The sequence below is a fragment of the Heptranchias perlo genome, chromosome 16 (assembly GCF_035084215.1).
Source record: "Heptranchias perlo isolate sHepPer1 chromosome 16, sHepPer1.hap1, whole genome shotgun sequence".
In the NCBI taxonomy this organism is placed as follows: Eukaryota; Metazoa; Chordata; class Chondrichthyes; order Hexanchiformes; family Hexanchidae; genus Heptranchias; species Heptranchias perlo.
This window is the reverse complement of record NC_090340.1, coordinates 18,957,309-18,976,900: the sequence shown is the minus strand read 5'-3', so window position 1 is coordinate 18,976,900 and position 19,592 is coordinate 18,957,309. Positions and strand designations below refer to the sequence as shown.

General features: G+C 41.0%; 1 protein-coding gene across 2 annotated transcripts in view; it reads right to left on the bottom strand.

Annotated features, from left to right (window-relative positions):
- Nucleotides 1-3,754: 3,754 nt before the first annotated feature.
- mbtps1 (membrane-bound transcription factor peptidase, site 1) overlaps nt 3,755-19,592 on the bottom strand; it is a 100,552-nt gene continuing 84,714 nt past the window's right edge. For both annotated transcript variants that reach the window (XM_067997740.1, XM_067997741.1), the window contains exons 19-23: nt 17,041-17,181; nt 13,863-13,994; nt 10,545-10,671; nt 6,415-6,545; nt 3,755-4,580 (exon numbers count right to left, since the gene is read on the bottom strand). In XM_067997740.1, coding sequence (XP_067853841.1) covers nt 4,387-4,580; nt 6,415-6,545; nt 10,545-10,671; nt 13,863-13,994; nt 17,041-17,181 — 725 coding nt within the window. In that variant the 3' untranslated portion in view covers nt 3,755-4,386. The remainder of the gene's footprint in view (nt 4,581-6,414; nt 6,546-10,544; nt 10,672-13,862; nt 13,995-17,040; nt 17,182-19,592) is intronic.

The window sequence follows — 19,592 nt, the reverse complement described above, 5'->3', positions numbered from 1 at the left end:
GGCTTATATTCCTTACTCCACTTCTTCCAGTTTGAATCTTGTGGGTCTGTTGGATTGGAATAGTTTGATCTCAGCATTGCTTCCTCACTGGTGAACATGTCCACATTGAAAGGGGAACAAGCTCCAAACCAAATCATTACAATATTCAAAACAAGAGAAAACCAGCAAAGAAATATAAGCAGCAGAGTGCAGGATGAACAACGGGAAAGTTTCAGTACAGTGTTGCAGAACACTTTGTGCAGACCCATTAAATAAGTATTGCAAATGCAGACAAATTTGTGGCATTCAGTATACATTGAGAGAATGAAATTCCAAACCCATGCAACAAAATTAAAATCCAGAGCACAAAACTCCTTTACTGTTCTTTGACAACAGAATCTCCAAATAGCGAAACGGTCACATTTATGGTTCTTTTAAGCTGTGCTTACCTCAACTCTCGGTATTTTTGGGGTTAATTTTATTGTTGCAAACCAGTTACGTCCAGATAAACAACTTCTGATAGCTATACCTTACCAGACATAAAATTCTACATGGAATATGGGGAACTGTTAGAAAGGTTTTTGGCATGGAGGTCTAGGTTAGATAACTCTCAACTAAGAAAAACTTGGGCCGTCAGTAACGAAAAGCTTTGAATGTCAGATACTCAGGAATGTGGTACGAGCTAGCAATGGATCAGAGGGTTGAGATCAAAAAAAAAATTGGGAGCAAATTTTAAACTTTTTTCTTTCATGCATTCTGCAGCTGAACACCCAGATCTGTTCCCATCAGCAGCTTAGGATATATGCAAATTAATGGGAATATTCGTTTAAACTTTAGATGTGGGGCTCCACGGTTTGCACCAAAATGGCCCAAGAGAAAAGATCTGGACACTGCTCAGTTATGACCCCTTCACTGCTGACAGCCAATTTCTCCACAAACTGTAGTGCATCCCACTCCACTTTACTTACCCAATTAATTAACTATAAAAGACGCCGATAATCTGGGCATTCTAACGACACAATCAGGTCAAATCTGCATATAGTCATTCATTGTCAACAGCTGTCAGAATTGCTATTCACCCAATCAGAGAACACTCATTTTGAAGATGAGAGTCTCAGCTGAAGGAAATGTTGGGGGTAGAAATAATTCTCAATATTTAAAATGTATAAAAAGATTAGGGAGTTTTAATTTTTATTACATAGAATTTACAGCACAGAAACAGGCCATTTGGCCCAACTGGTCTATGCTGGTGTTTGTGCTCCACTCGAGCCTCCTCCCACCCTATTTCATCCTTCTAAAAGGTTAGTCAGAGGTTAGCTACCTGGGGACTATTCACTCTTGAAAAAAGTGACCATGGGTGATTTTCTAGTACATATTTAAGAATATACGGGATTCAGAAAAAGTCTATGGCTTGTATGAAATGCAACAAGAAAGGATCAAAGTTTCAAATTAAGGACAATTACAGAAAATGGAAATTCAGCCTTTTTTTTCAGTAAAAGAATAAGCATGTGAAATGGACAAACAGCAAGGGCAGTGGGACAGGAAACTATGATGGGGTTCAAAAAGGGTCAAGTTCCTGTCAACAATTAGAGTCCAGGGCTAGATTAGGAAATGCATCAAGGTAAATTTGTGGGAAGCTAGGAGGTCTACTCCTGTTTGACAATTAGTACTGAAATATTTAACATGAAGGAGGAAACCAACCCTGGAGGCAGCTTTCGTAATGGAGGAGATATAGAAGCTCTAGTTGAGATCAGAGAAAATGACAAAACCAAGTGTCAATAAAACAATTTGCATTTATGCAGTGCCTTTAACGTTGTAAAACATCTCCAGATGCTTCACAGGAGCGTTATCAGACAAAATTTGAAACCAAGCCACAGATATATTAGGTCAGGTGACCAAAAGCTTGGTCAAAGAGGTAGGTTATAAAGAGCGTCTTAAAAGGAGGGTAGAGAGGCGGTGAGGTCTAGAGAGGGAATTCCAGAGTTTAGGGTCTAGGCAGCTGAAGGCGTGGCCGCCAACGGTGGAGCAATGAAAGTCAGGGATGCGCAAGGGACCAGAATCGGAGGAACATAGATCTCAGAGGGTTGTAGGAGGTTACATAGATAAGGAGGGGCAAGGCCATGGAGGGATTTAAAAACAAGGATGACAATTTTAAAATAGAGGCATTGCTGGACAGTCTGAAGTAAGGTAGAGCCTCTACCCAAAATATTAATCTACTTACTTTCTTTTCAGATGCTGGTGACCCCACTGGCTCCGAAATTCCAGGGTCCCCGATGTGCGTTGGTGAAAGTGAGTCATGGTGGGAATTGTGCCTGGTGATATCCAAGGACAGAAATCCCAAGGTCAGCTAATTTCTATAATGGTGGGCCAGACACGGACATGAGTCCTGCCAGCAGCAGGCCAGGTACGCCTGGTGGGGCGAAATGTTCTGGATTAGGCAGATGTGCAACTAATCTATTTTGAAAGGACAGCATCGATTTAAAGGGATGAGCAGACTCTGGGAAGTGGGAATGAAATGGCAGCTCCAAGACAAGAAGCCAGGAATCAAATTTTTTTCTGAGACCAATATTGAAGTTTTGTTGTCAGAAATTGGAGAAAGGAGGGGTACTACTGTGTGAATAGCTGGGATGAAGCCAAAGGTAGATAGGTGAGGGGAGATGGCAGTGGCTGAGGACCCCTTACAGTGTCATAAGTTTAATGACCTCAAGGTCAGCAAAGGCAAGTGTTATCAACTGAATAAACCTATGCTACAGTAATAAAGCATTCCCAGAAATTGAGTAGCATCACTATATTTGGGGATTTTACAACTGATAACGTGAACGAAGGGATTTTACAAGGTAAATTAGCTCAAATTAGAAACAAAATTCTAATTTTACTTGACTTTTTTTTTAAAAACTATTGCCATACCTGATTTCTGCCACTGAATGTCTCTGCTGCTTGCAAATACAGCAACATGGCCCACAAAGTGACCTCTAGTGGAAGACAGCCAGTACTGCAATACTACTGCAACTGAGGCTAGGGACTTAAAGGCTAACTGCAGGCAACATGAGCAATGAGGGAGTGGCACTGGAATGAGAAGTGTTAGCTTCATTCTTTTCTCAATTTTGTTATCAAACAACAGAACCTGTTAAGCGGGCAAAGAGAACCAGTTTTCACCTGGAAGAGAAACCTCAGCACCACATGGCCATCTTCACTTACTCTGTCCTTTCCCTCCATCCCTTTTGCTGCCAATATTCAGGGACTCCCTCTCACCCAGTCCTGTCTACATACTAAATATTATTGCTTCCACCACATTTGTAATATGAAAACGAAATCATAGCAGTTTCACACTGCGGGAAAAGGTAAAAAAAAAAAATGGTAAAACAGCCCCAAATCCCCAGCACTGTTCTGACTTTCACTGAAAAAGGGTCAACAGTAGGAAGGCCAGGATGTCGACTCATATTGGATCTACTAGCTACTGGACATTTGTTCTTATGGCTCATGCCACCATGAACCAGGAGATTAAATTACAGCTCACCATTAGAAAGTGCATCAACACAAGGTTACCCATCTTCATTCCACAAGTATAGAAAGCTCTGGTCGCACAAGCAAAAGATGGTCAGTGACCAAACTTCCAGGATAACCTGCACATGCACTTTGCGAAAGGATTTTTTGAACTCCCAACTATCACGCTAGCGCACACACCTGTGTTAACGTGCGACATGCTTGGTCCAATTCCCTTTGTGCAACTTGAAAGCAATCAGAATGGCCAAGAATATAATCAACTTTTCAGACATTGTGTACTTGCAGAGCTGTAAATTTATTCCACCGACAATGGCGAAAATAGGTTGCAAACTGCCATCTTAAATATTTACAGTGAGTTATGGTAGTTTCCATTTTATAAAAATAAGTCAATTCAAGCACAGAGCCCCTTGGTGCAGTTCCCTCTCAATCCATTATTCTTGCCAGGTGCCACTGTCCACATTATCCGAATCAGTAATTCATTCTTTACTTAAGCATGGCAAGGTCGCAGATTCACGTTACAAAATACATTTCCCACCAATAAATGACCTTGTAACAAAACGAGTGTTCTACATGATGACAATAAAATAAAACCAAGAATTGAAGAAAGAGGTCCCAATGTCTGTACTGGCTGATTTGTTTAGACCAATTCTGTTCCCATCGAAATATAAATATAAGGCAACCAAACACAATGTTTTGGGTAGTTATGGTTGCCTTAAAAAGGTCTTCTCAACTCAGCTAAAATCACAATGTCTTTAAATGTAGCTGTGTCAAACATGTCAGCGATCTAATCAAGTGTCTTTAGTGGGTATTTTTACAACACACTATGCTCATTTGGAGCAGCTGACGGCACAATTCTCTGCCCTTAGTGGATGTGTCTTGATTAGCCATTGCCCACTGGCCCAATCACACCGAGGGTGTCTTTGGTGGGTGCACCTGCTGAAGTAGTAGAGGGCGTTTGACCCGTGGCTTCCGTCTCTTTGGCTTGCTCTTAGACTTCATTTGTACCACAAAGAACGCCAGGACCACCATAGCACCGAGGAAAGCAAAGACTGGAATAGTCTGTCCCACATCCTGGTTATATCGGCCAGGCATTATACCTAAAAAAAACCCAAAACAAATCGCAATTAAATGCAACAAGTATGCAACCTCCTTCATCATTGAGCTGAAATAGAGGAACCACAACTAAATTTGGATTGGCACTTAGTGAGTTAAATGAACAGACTAAATCAAGAAGCCCAATAAAGCAAGTCGTCCCAGTCTGTAAGTGAACTCATACATGCAAGACCTAAAAAGTAATGCAACAGTCCCTGCTCCTTCCATTACAAAATGGAGGATTGGGGCATTAAATGTATAGGTACAATCTTCTGAATTTATTATGTGGAAACCCAATAGGAAACACACTGCTGATGCTGAAGAGCCATCTTAAAAAGGACAAATGATTTACATCTCTAATAATGTATCTTCTCTTCCCTGCCCAAAAAACCCTCTCAAAATTGAAAACACCATTGCATTAGAAGCAAAAGTTCGATTACAGCCAATGAAACTGCTGCAAATGTTCAATAAACCGGTATGAGCAGTATCCAGGATAGCAGTGCACTTAGAATAAGATAACAGACCCAATAGCCTCTTATTCTCAGTTCATCAACAAACTGAAGTGGGATAAGAGACTGCAATAAAGTTGAGCTAGCTTTAATAATTCCTGCACTTTGGATGAAGATGAATACAGTGATCAGTCCCAATTTGGCTCCTTACCGAACAGGCGGGCTGCAAGGTTTGAGTTGGTCCAGGGCCAATGAAGCTCTATCCAGAGTTATCTAGAACCAGGTACTTAAGGGCATATCCTGTGCTGGTTCTGAGATTTGACCCCAACTTACCACCAACACTTCATCTTCCTTGTACCTTTAGCAACTACTGGACGGCTATCCATGCAGCATGGAGTGTGGAATTTGGACAGTTAGTCATCTAGAAGTGGGCATATGTGAAGGTAACAAAACTCTGGCATATTAGAGCAAATGGGAGAACTTTATACTGGTAGTTTCCTTCACTTACTGCTGTAGGATTCTCCTTTCTTGATATGAAAGTACAGATTTTCAAAGTCTATAGCCACAAGCTAATCTCCCAGGCCCAAGCAACATTAAACATTATTTTAAAAATAAGACATTAAACTGAACAAGTGCACTTATCATATTAGTTGTATGATTTCGGCTTTTTGGTTTTGCTATACTGCAGATCATTGAAGAACAATAGCGCCCATTTATCTAATGGACTATCTGGTATTCTCACAATTTTACATCTTGGATTGCCTTCCAATTATCCTGTAGACATCAAACACTTACAGCAGACTAAGTCTGTAGTTTGAGAGATTTATACCACCTTTAAAAAAAAATCCACAAATGGAGCATTGAAGTCAGTTTGTTTATTTTTTTTTGAAGATTTGCAGCAGTATTTTGCTTACTCAGTTTCTCTCATCCTCTTCCAACCCCATAACTACTTAATACCACTCAGAAATCAAAAGAGTCAAGAGAAAAATGGTCTCCCGTTATGACCTTTAAAAGAGATACATAAGCAATATCAATCGCATGAAAGGTCACCCAGTGTTTCACATTACACAATGGGCTCAACAACTCTGAATCTAACCCAGAAATGCTAATAAACAATAGAGTTTTTTTGTGCACGCATTCCCATCGTTCTTTCACTTGTGAAATGAGCCGTTGGAATACAGGGTCTTTGACAATCTGGGCTGGGGGGGGGGGGGTGGGGGGGGAGTCGCCAACATAAATCACCCTGGTTTCTGCTCAATTTCCAATTCAGCAGCTGCTTGGCGGGAAAACCGATTGCACCGCTTACTACAAAATCGATTTCCGCAGCCTTTACGTTTTCCCAGAGTTCAAGGGATTTCTAGAAGAGGTCCTGCTACTCCAGTACACTCACCTCCAGGAATGTCCCAAGCCCCACTTTCGCCTGGCGATAAGGGTCGCACTTGGGGGCGGTTTTGCTTGAAATTCGGCAGAACCACTTTGTCTAGGTCAATGGACAACAACTTCTGGTGTTTCCAAAGGTTACTGAGGAGAAAGACCAATAAAAAGGTGTTTACTTGTGGCATAGACTTGCACCTACACCAGAAGCTAATTTACTTCTTGATATTTTGCTCTGCTGTTTTAAGCAATGTTCACAATTTGCAACTTAGATCACCAAGTTAAAACATGTTGGAAATCAGCATTTGTGGACTGGACGAAAGGGGGGGGGGGGGGCAAAAAATTCAGAGCAGAAAACTGCTGCTTAGTGGAAGTCAAAGATTTAAATTCCTGAAAAGAAAAACCTTTTTTTTTTTTTTGAGGGGGGAGTGGGGTGGGGGTTGTGAAAAACCAGCCGTCAGGAAATTCTTTTGCAAAGCTAGAAAATAACGATTGAAGTTTCTGACATGAGGTAAACCACTAGGCTAAATACACACACTATATGCTTTTGGATGATGTCACCAAATGATGACGAGGATATATATAAGTGATAAAGGCATGGATGAGAATTTCAGCAGCAGATGGGCTGAGGCAGGGACAGAGGCAGACGATGTTATGGAGTTGGAAATAAACTGTATTGGTGATGGAGATGATTTGGGGTTGGAAACAGCACCTAGTCATATAGGATGCCAAGACTGTGGAATGTCTGGTTCAACCAGAAACATTGGCCGGGGAGGGGGATGGAATCGGCAGTGAGGTTAAGGAGTGTGTGGTGTAGATCGATTATACCAATATTTAACTGGAGTAAATTGTCGCTCATCCACGACAGAATATCAGACAAGCAGTCTGATAACAAAAGGCAGTGGAGGGGGTCAAGAGAGTTGGTGGAGAGGTAACGCTAGGTGTCATCAGCACACGTGGAAATTGATGCCAAAGGCCGTTAATGAGATGAGGAAGAGAGGGTGCCAAGGATAGATCCTTGGGGGACTCCGGAGGCAACATGTGGGGAACCATTGTTGAAGATGCTCTGGATACAATCGGATAGGTAAGAGCGGAACCAAACAAAGGCAATAACATTGAGCTGGACAACGGAGGAAAGGTGTTGGGAGGATGGTGCAGCCGACTGTGTCAAAGGCTGTAGAGGGGTTGAGAAGGGATAATGCACAGTCACAGAGGATGTCATTTGTGACTTTGGTTAAGGCCGTTTCGGTGCTGCGGATAGAAACCTGATTGGAGACACCCAGCTTTACCCCTCTGCCCACAACATCAATACCAACTCTGTTACTACCCTCTATTGACATTGAGTCAATTTCTTCCAGCGGTGGGTAAAACCAAAACTAACCTCTGGATCTCAGAAACACCTCCGTCCCTCTGCCTCGGACTCCATTAGCCCCAGTTGCTACCTCAGGCATAGACTTGTAGTTTGGAAGCCTTGGCGACCTGCTCAATTCCAAGCTTAGCTTCTTTCATCATATCTGATTTGGTACCAAAACTTCTTTCTGTCACCATCCCTGCCTCCCCGCTACTCCTGACCTCATCATTTTAACAACATAAATTGTCCAATATTGCTCTTGCTGGCCACCCCACCTTCACAAACTGCAACCTATCCAGAACACCACACGTGTACTCTCCAGCACAAAGTCCCACATTCCCATTCCTTGCTAAACTCTACTTACATTTCTTGCCGCAGAAGACCCCCAGCCTAATATCGCAATGCACTCAACCCACCATACCCGATTTCCCAGCTACACATTCCCATAACATGATCCACTTCTTTCACATGCCTAGTTACCCTTTTGCCCTTTATGTATTTGTAGAAGCTCTTTGGATTCACCTTTGCCTGATCTGCTTTGGCAGATCAGGCAAAGGTGAATCCAAAGAGCTTCTACAAATACATAAAGGGCAAAAGGGTAACTAGGGAGAGAGTAGGGCCTCTTAAGGATCAACAAGGTCATCTATGTGCGGAACCACAAGAGATGGGTGAGATCCTGAATGAATATTTCACATCGGTATTTACGGTTGAGAAAGGCATGGATGTTAGGGAACTTGGGGAAATAAATAGTGATGTCTTGAGGAGTGTACATATTACAGAGAGGGAGGTGCTGGAAGTCTTAACGCGCATCAAGGTAGATAAATCTCCGGGACCTGATGAAATGTATCCCAGGACGTTATGGGAGGTTAGGGAGGAAATTGCGGGTCCCCTAGCAGAGATATTTGAATCATCCACCGCTACAGGTGAGGTGCCTGAAGATTGGAGGGTAGCAAATGTTGTGCCTTTGTTTAAGAAGGGCGGCAGGGAAAAGCCTGGGAACTACAGACCAGTGAGCCTGACATCTGTAGTGGGTAAGTTGTTAGAGGGTATTCTGAGGGACAGGATCTACAGGCATTTGGAGAGGCAGGGACTAATTAGGAACAGTCAGCATGGTTTTGTGAGAGGAAAATCATGTCTCACGAATTTGATTGAGTTTTTTGAAGGGGTAACCAAGAAGATAGATGAGGGCTGTGCAGTAGACGTGGTCTACATGGACTTCAGCAAAGCATTTGACAAGGTACCGCATGGTAGGTTGTTACATAAGGTTAAATCTCATGGGATCCAAGGTGAGGTAGCCAATTGGATACAAAATTGGCTTGACGACAGAAGACAGAGGGTGGTTGTCGAGGGTTGTTTTTCAAACTGGATGCCTGTGTCCAGCGGTGTGCCTCAGGGATCGGTGCTGGGTCCGCTGTTATTTGTTATTTATATTAATGATTTGGATGAGAATTTAGGAGGCATGGTTAGTAAGTTTGCAGATGACACCAAGATTGGTGGCATTGTGGACAGTGAAGAAGGTTATCTAGGATTGCAACGGGATCTTGATAAATTGGGCCAGTGGGCCGATGAATGGCAGATGGAGTTTAATTTAGATAAATGTGAGGTGATGCATTTTGGTAGATCGAATCGGGCCAGGACCTACTCCGTTAATGGTAGGGCGTTGGGGAGAGTTATAGAACAAAGAGATCTGGGAGTACAGATTCATAGCTGCTTGAAAGTGGAGTCACAGGTGGATAGGGTGGTGAAGAAGGCATTCGGCATGCTTGGTTTCATTGGTCAGAACATTGAATGCAGGAGTTGGGATGTCTTGTTGAAGTTGTACAGGGCATTGGTGAGGCCACACTTGGAGTACTGTGTACAGTTCTGGTCACCCTATTATAGAAAGGATATTATTAAACTAGAAAGAGTGCAGAAAAGATTTACTAGGATGCTACCGGGACTTGATGGTTTGACTTACAGGGAGAGGTTAGACAGACTGGGACTTTTTTCCCTGGAGAGTAGGAGGTTAAGGGGTGATCTTATAGAAGTCTATAAAATAATGAGGGGCATAGATAAGGTCGATAGTCAAAATCTTTTCCCAAAGGTAGGGGAGTCTATAACGAGGGGACATAGATTTAAGGTGAGAGGGGAGAGATACAAAAGGGTCCAGAGGGGCAATTTTTTCACTCAAAGGGTGGTGAGTGTCTGGAACGAGCTGCCAGAGGCAGTAGTAGAGGCGGGTACAATTTTGTCTTTTAAAAAGCATTTGGACAGTTACATGGGTAAGATGGGTATAGAGGGATATGGGCCAAGTGCAGGCAATTGGGACTAGCTTAGTGGTATAAACTGGGCGACATGGACATGTTGGGCCGAAGGGCCTGTTTCCATGTTGTAACTTCTATGATTCTATGATTCCCCACTTCCTTTGTTCCACCATCAACGCCTGTTATTTTCATCATGCCAGTCTTCCGGAAGAAACCCTGCAAATCCCCCCGATTGCCAACTCTCCTACTTTCATAAACCTCTGCAAAACCTTTCCTTGTGACTTTTCCCACCTGCTCCCCAACTTTTATTCTCCCTTTCTCTTCTGTTTCATGTCTACATTTTTCTTCTCTCTACCCTGTGAACTGCCGAGATACTCTCCTCTAAATAAGTACCACAGAACTGAAGGTTACTGCTGAATGCAATTTAAATACTTGCTTCACTTGGGACTTTTTTTTTTAAGTTGAAGGGTTTTGTCGAATCACCTCACCATCATTTGTACAAAGACAGATTGATATGAACCAAGATGTAGATATCTGCTGTCATACACTAACCTTGGTGCCGTCTCGTTTAGGGGTTGCGGTTTGGCCCAGGATAGGTGAGGACATGCTGGCAGAGGACGCGGCTTGGGATCTGCAAGGTGCGGTTCAAGAACCTTCGAAAATCGATACAGGTGGTTGCCTAAGAATTTGGATAAAACAAAAATCAGAATTGCGTTCTGTTATGTAGGACATCCTGGACTTTAGGGTAAAACTTTAAATATTATGGAGTGTTCATAAATTCACCTCTATAAAATAATTTAAACAACATACAAGTTATCATAGTATGGTACAGCACAGGAGGCGGCCCTTTAGCCCGTCGTGCCTGTGCCGGCTCTTTGAAAGAGCTATCCAATTAACCTTACTCCCTCGCTCTTTCCCCATAGCCTTGTAAATTTTTTTCCTTTCAAGCTTTTATCCAATTCCCTTTTGAAAGTTACTGCTGAATCTGTTTCCATACCCTGTCAGGTAGTGCATTCCAGATCATTACAACGCGCTACATAAAAAAATGTTTCCTCATGTCACCTCTGGTGCTTTTGCCAATCTGTGTCCTCTGGTTACCAAGTCTTCTGCCATTGGAAACAGTTTCTCCTTACTTACTCTGTCAAAAGCCTTCTGATTTTGAACACCTCTATCAAATCTCCCCTTAACCTTCTCTGTTCTAAAAGGAGACCCACCCCAGCCTCTCCACATAACTGAAGTCTTTCATCCCTGGCACCATTCTAATAAATCTCTTCTGCACCCTCTCCAAGGCCTTGACATCCTTCCTAAAGTGTGGTGCCCAGAATTGAACACAATACTCCACCTGAGGCCTAACCAGTGATTATTAAAAGGATTAGCATAACTTCCATGCTTGCTTTTGTGATCTATACCTCTGCTAATATAGCCCAGGATCCCACATGCTTTTGTTTTTAAAAACAGCCTTTTTCTCAACTTATAGGTATGGGTACTGTAGCATAGTGGTTATGTTACAGGACTAGTAAAGGCGAGAGTTCAAATCCTGCCACGGCAACTGGGGAATTTAAATTCAGTTAATTAAAATAAAATCTGGAATGAAGAGCTAGCACCAGTAATGGTGACCATGAAACTACCAGATTGTCATAAAAACCCATCTGGTTCACTAATGTCCTTTAGGAAAGGAAACCTGCCATCCTATATGTGACTCCAGACCCATAGCAATGTGGTTGCTTCTTAACTGCCCTCTGAAATGGCCTAGCAAACTAACCATTCAGTTGTACAATCCAGCTACTGTCGCTGCACAGACTGCAGCAGTTCAAGGCTGCAGCTCACCACTACCTTTTCAAGGGCAATTAGAGATGGGCAAAAAATGCTGACTGCCAGCGACACCAAATCCCATGAATGAATGAATGAATGAATGAATGAAAAAAAAACTTGTCCTACCACCCTGTGTGTATATATACCTCCAGGACTCTTTAAAATTGTACCATTTAGTTTATATTGCCTCTCCTCATTCTTCCTACCAAAATGTATCACTTCATAGCGTTAAATTTCATCTGCCACATGTCTGCCCATTTCACCAGTCTGTCTATGTCCTTCTGAAGTCTGTTACTATCCTCCACGTTGTTTACTACATCTGCAAACTTTGAAATTATACCCTGTATACCCAAGTCCAGGTCATTAATATATAAAAAGAGCAGTGGTCCTAATACTGACCCCTGGGGAACACCACTCCATACTTCCCTCCAGTCTGAAAAACAACCGTTCACCACTACTCTGTTTTCTGTCTTTTAGCCAATTTTGTATCCGTGCTGCCACTGTCCATTTAATCCCATGGGCTTTAATTTTGCGAACAAGTCTATTATTTGGTACTTTATCAAATGCCTCTTGTAAGTCCATATACACAACATCAACCACACTACCCTCATCAACACCTTCCATTACTTTATCAAAGGACTCAATCAAGTTAGTCAAACACGATTTGCCTTTAATAAATCCATGCTAACTTTCATTTATTAGCCCATACTTTTCCAAGTGCCAATTAATTTTGATCTGGACTATTGTCTCAAAGTTTCCCCACCACTGCCGTTAGGCTGACTGGCCTGTAATTGTTGGGTTTATCCCTCTTCCCCCTTTTTGAATAGGGGGTGTAACATTTGCAATCCTCCTGTCCTCTGGTAGCGTCCCCATGTCTAAGGAGGATTGGAAGATTGTGGCCAGAGCCGCCAGAATTTCCACCCTTACTTCCCTCAGTAACCTAGCATGCATCCCATCTGGGCCAGGTGACTTTTCTACTTTGAGTACTGCCAAACTTAAGTACCTCCTCTTTATCTATTTTTATCCTATCCAATATCGCTACTACCTCCTCCTTTACTGCTACAATGGCAGCATCATCTTCTCTAGTGAAGACAGATGCAAAGTATTCATTTAGAACCTCAGCCATACCCTCGGCCTCCACAAGATGATCTCCATTTTTGTCCCTAATCAGCCCCACCCTTCCACTATTTATATGTTCCTAAAAAAAGTTTTGGTTTCCCTTTTGTTAGTTGCTAATCTATTCTCATTTTTTTTTATTCATTCATGGGATGTGGGCGTCGCTGGCAAGGCCGGCATTTATTGCCCATCCCTAATGCCATCTCTTTGCCCCTCATTCACTTTTTTTAGATCTCCTTTGTACTTTCTGTATTCAGCCTGGTTCTCCACTGTATTATGAACCTTATACAAAAGTAAATAGCACCAACTCGCATGCATGTGTACAAATGAAAGAAACACACTTTACTTGCTAAAGGAAACTGTTCAGTCTTCTAGCTTTTCAAAAGGCACAACGTGCAACTTATGTCTGAACCAGCAGGGGGAGATGGAGCTTGTTTACATGAAGTTGTGCTTGGAATAAATTTTCTGTTGAACTATTTGTATTTTAATTCATCAATTGTGAATTGCAGTGGTAGAAATTGTCAGTCATCAGGAGGTTGTCACCAATAAAAGTTTTTGTCATCAATTAAAATTCAGTCATCAAAAATTAAGTTTTGCATTTAAGTAATGTTGACAAATAATGGAAAATAATTGCGACACTGATGAGATACTGCATTTATTCTACATTTAGAAAATATTTCAAGATAAGTTAATAAATGCTGTAGGGAATCCAAAAGTCCTAATCTAAAGCTTCTCACTTTCAGAACATTTCAGTTTTACATTTAGTAGCATCAGTAAATGATCAGCTTCATATATAGACAAATCCCACTGAGTAAAGCCTACAATCGGATAATGGAGGCATCACATGTTTGCAAATGGATTACTGACCAGACTATATGACTGAACATCGCCATAGTCGAGCTTTATTTGAGTCACTACATTACAAACAGCCAATAGCCTTACCTTCCATTCTCTCTGGTAGGGGGTGTTCTGTCCCAGAAGGAGGTTGCTGCCTATTTTCAGAATGGCTTAGGCTTGGGGGCATCACCCCATATGAGGTGTACTGAAGGAGGGCATCAAGCAACCAGAAGCAGTCTGGGGTAAAAGGAAAAATGTGTGGTCAGTGCTTTAAACCAAAAAAAAAAAATCCAAAATCTAGTATTCAGGTGACAAAAAAGCCATTAAGAAAATAAAATGCTATGAAAGGGCCCATTAAAGGGACTCTCTTGTACCAGAGCTTCCCATTGGACGATAACTCGTAGCAAAATCCCTCTTTATAAATAGTAACATTGAATACTCCTGCAAGATAATACAAAGTTGGCAGCAATACATACAATGCAAAAAAAAAAATTTAAAACTCTTGTAGATGGAGTAACAAACCTACGACCCAAGCAGAGCCACCATTTGTATCTGATGAGCAGAGCAGATTGTTGTGCTTTCCATCCACCCGTAACCTAACACCTGTTATCCAGGCATCTAGTGGGACATACAGATGTGATGAGCTCAGTAATGCACCCGGGGCACTCCAAGTGATCTGGAGCTCAGCTTGCGGAACAGATTCACTGACTGCACCTCCTTTTTTTTTTGCATATGGATAAATTATGTGAGCGAGAGAACACGTGGTTTTATAATGAAAGGAGTGTTATACTATGTAAACACACCGTACATGCATTGTATAATCTATATACAGAACAGTATTTGTGCTAGGTATTTACATGGGTATTTTTTATATCTCAGATTCATATTTCAAAGCAAGCCAATACCAAAAAATGTATGCATCTTGCTCTCTCTCTCTCTCCACCCCCCCCACCCACACTTAGAACTTTAACGGTCAGATACAAGTACATATACTTTACCAAATAACTTGGACATATACATTTTAAACATTTGATTTAGATCTAGGACGTACAAGTTTATATAATGACAAATAAAATTAGAAACACAAAAATTAAATATTTCTATATATTATTTTGGGTAAAGTTGCAGTGTTCACTACATTTAATTATATTTAATATCTGATTTATTGACATGTGATTGTTACTGACTGGCTGCTAGGGTGGGTTGAATGGGGTGGCATCAGGCTGGCAGTGAGGTTAGTCTTGACCCCATCTCCTAGCACTTATAAACAACAACCGATAGCAACAATTAATAATCATTAATCCAACATGATCTGAAATAATTTCACACTAAAAGCTTCAACAATAAATTGTATTCAAATTGACTACATCACTATTAACCTAGACTTAACATTTGGTCTCTGTATATTTCCAGACTGTTATTCTTCCTCACTTCAATATATTCTGATGTACAATACCTTTGCCTCCTGCTGTTTTCCAATTTCCTTCTGCTTTGAATGCGCGAAATGATTAATTTTGTAATTAATATTTTCCCTTGTATTTGTCCCAAAACTACTTTAGTTTCTTATTTGTATTTTCTCTCATCTATTCTATTGCCCAGATCTATATGCTTCAAATTGCTTTTAGACTTGTGATCTTTTATGTCCTACTTTTCCAGACTGGAGAAGACTGCAGCAGTTACTGGATATGATTAAACTAGTCAGATATTACAAGCCTTAAAAAATGAGCATGCTGAATGGGGCATATTCCCAGGTTTGATCCAGTCAAACACAGGAGAGCAGCCAGTGATTCTCTGGGAAGTTTTATGAGGTTTGCAACCTGCTGGGAGATGGTACTCCAATCACTCAACACCAACAGAAATTCAGAACAAGGCAAACTCGACAAGAGGCAAAACTGAATCCCCTTGGATCTCCCCCTCCCCCCCCAAAAGCAAAGCTTATTGGATGAATTTCCAACACATGGTAATTTTGTGGGTACTTTTTTGTGAACTATTTAATTTTGTGTTTATTTATATGCATGGAAAAATAAAATTGTCAGTTAGATGACGAACAGTCATTCAAAAAGCTGGAAAAATTATTTCAGCGATTTCAGTGGGTCCGATTGTGGTTGCTGCTGGTTGTTGATTGGTGACTTTTTCATACCTTTCTTTATTGCATCTGAGTGAATGCAAGTGTGTGTGAAAACATGCAGGGTTCTGTTTATCAAAAAGGTGCTGTGGTTTTTAGCTAATGAGACATTTAACAAAGGTTTGTTGAACAGATGATGGTTTGTGATTTATCAATGGCAGATTTCAGCCAATGATTTTTTGACCCAGTGATCTTTCAGATTACATCTTATGGACATTTTCCACACCCTGGAGATTTTTGACATGCAACACCCTATCGGTGTGCGCTAAATGCAGGACTTAAAATTATACAGATGGAAGTCAGAATTTTTCAATTCAAATTTGCAATATATCCATAAAATTCAAATGATCCAGACAGGAATAACAGCTGCCTGGGACTGATTACAGTTTGGATTGTAATTGAGCAATTCAGATGATTTATATATAGAATAAATACTGCAAATTATTACAAAACAGTAATTAACTGACACATTCAGATATCAACAGGAGCAGGACTTCAGCTGTTACTAAACATTCTAAATACAACCTGTAAATATAGTTTTGTGCTTTTTAAAAATATACAATATCTTAGAGTTGTTGGGTAGTTTCGTTAGTTTTCGTTCCATTTATTTTACTCGTTGTGAATGTCAATAGCCAGAATACTGCACGCAGTTAATGCGTGGCGATGTCTACACAGAAGGATTGATGCAATCATTACAAGTTAACTAAGTGACAATTAAACATTAGCGTACAAGATAACAATTAGTGTTTTACTTTTCTTTAGCCATTACCAGCCACTCACCACATTATCCAGACAGTGGGGCCAGTTTAGGTCAGCAGATGACCATCACCGTTAAAGCCGCGCACAATATTCAGAAGGCCAGCTCTGTCTGAAGACTATTCCAGTATGCTGCACTTCCATCCAGTGGTACAGACGAGTCACACAAATGGAAACAGGCTTTAAGCAAGTAGGGATGTCGGGGACTCAACCAGCAGCATTCTGGCCAGGAGATTAGTAATCGGTCACCAGTTGTGGTTACCAGGCATGCATTCAAAAGACACCACTTCAAGGAGTATATACACTTGATTGCATTTTTGACAGTAGAATGCTGTAGATTTCTTCTAAACCTCTGAGGCACTTACATAGAAATACAATACAAGCCAGACAAAAAAAAAATACCTTTTTGCCTGTGACTATCATCCAGGCAATTGGAATCTCCATACAAGACAATCCGCCCACCACCATCAGATGGTGTTTGGTACAATCCGAGAATAGGGACGTTTTTAACTACAATCGTCTCTTGTTTTAAAACTTCTAGTCCTGTAAGACATGAGGCAGAGATTGAGATTTGCTGGCTTGGAAGTGCCAAATTCTTTAAAATGAGCAGAACAAAACTTGTACATTCCACTTAATATAAAAAAGAAATACTGGTTAGTGACAATAGTATGAACCAAGTTACAACTACCCAGGAAATTAGAAGTAAATTAATTCAGTTTCAAAATTAAGGGAACTGTCCATTTTAAATTTTCTCTGTGGCAATTTTAATCTCTTCACCTGTAAGAAAATCACAGATAAGAGCACTCCCTCTGTATCTACAGCAGAGGATGTGCGATCAGAGAAAGTGCAGAATTCTAATACATTATAAACCCTAGAAATGTAAGTTCATCATTAGTGGAGAACTTACTTCCAGTATGTATCGTTACATACAGAGCAAGTACTATTCCTTACACTTTGAACAGCCCCTCTATATATTTGCACACCACTCTAAAGACAGCCTTTAGGAGTCATACAAAAGCAATGCTATTTCAAGCAAGAGATCTTTCACACACTTTCTACTTCACAAATTGAGCCATTAATAATGCATGTTTTATTGAGGGCCTCCTGTAATCCAACCACATGAGATAACAGACAAGACGACTGAGCAAAAGGAACTTCTGAACTTTTAAATATTAATTGTCTCAACAAAGAACCAATTCATTTACAACAAAACCATACTGTGACAAGCCTTACAGTTGGTTTATTTTGGACATCATTTCTCCAGTATTGACTTACTGATTACACTTCCTGGCAAAGCTCAGGCAGAACACGTTGTGGTGCCTTCAGGGCAGTTACTTTCATTTCAAATTAATCTGACTCATTGTTAAACTCAGTGCCAGAATAGCTGGCGTGGGTCTTACTCAAATGTCAATGAAAAAACAAGGTTCCCCCTTGACATGCTTAAGACAAGTTACCTCCATAGATACTCCCTTCTTATAGTGCTACTAAAAAATCCCACTTGAGAATTAACAGCACAGTCCTGGTAACCAAAATAAGCAGAACGTAATCATTTATGCTAATCAAATTTCACAGTAACAGTTCTATCTCATCATCTCTGGTTTGTTTGGCACCTGGAAGCAGGAGTGTTATCAAGCTCTCAAATTGCCTCAATCTCTTCCGTTCATCCAAAACTCTACAGCCAGAGTCCGCACTTATGCAAAGTCTCCCATTTGGAGCTTGAAATCAAGCTGGTGCCTCTGATGGGCTCAAAGTCCACCACATTCCTGCTGAACAAGATGGTATTTTATCCTGGTTGTTCTGCTCAACCCTGAGCTGCTTACCCCACATCTGGTTAGTTGCAAAGATTGCAATTTTCCACCTCAAATATTATGCATTTGTACCTCTCTCTTGCTCTGCTGCCAAAACCATAATCCACACCATCACCTCAACATCGACTTTGTGGATGCTCTCAAATAGCTACGCTCTATTCCACTCTTTCTACCTCTCTCCCTGCCACTTCTCTCCCCTCCTTCAAAAGCCTCATAAAAACTCATCTCTGAGTAGGAGTGGGAGGAAGCCAGAGGCAGATCAGTGTCCTTCTGTACCTTTTTAAAAGAGTCCCAAGATGTTCTATATGAAGAGAGCTTCATTAAATCATTTAGCTGTAAATAATATTCATTCTATCTCCACCATTGTTTCCTTCTGTAGCAGTCTGCCAGTACTTCACCAGAGTTCCATTCTTCATGTAACAGTCTGGATGGTGATTGTTGGCAGACAAAATCAGCCAGTGGGGCCAACAGAACCAAGCTTGATCCTGTCCTCACTCAAATGACCAGACACATACATTTCCAGCATAGGGCCGCTGGATAATGATTAGGAACAGGAACACACAACATTGAGGCTAAATGGAGCAACCCACTAGCTAAGATCACATAACATAGCAGGTATTGACCCAGGTCCTTCCTAATCTGAATGGCTCATTGTCATACCACACAGTACTTTTCCAACTGAACCATCAGATCACTCAGTAATGGTCAACATACACCAAGCAGCATCATTGAGCTACTGGCAGGAGCAATCAAGAGGCATTAACCAAGCTCAACTCTAGTCAAAAACTTTCTAAATCTGATGTTTCAAATATCTTTCATACAATAATCAACAAAGAACAACCATCTGGTTGTAGAACAAGCCATGAATTTGCTCATGGAACTTTTCTTCCAAAATTATATTCAGTGACTCTACAAATAGTTATAGTTATAATGAGCATGCCCATTGGAAAAAACAAGACTCTGATGTTGGATTATTTTTGGAAGCAACACAGAATAGTCTCGAGTCCTCAGGAGGCTGTAGCAGCAATGCACAATAGTTCAAATTATATGTTGTGTAATTTTTCTGAAGAGTTGAACAAAGGCCAAAAACAACTGAGTTCAAACATGTTAAAAAGCTGATGCAATTCTCAACTGGAAAAACTTGCT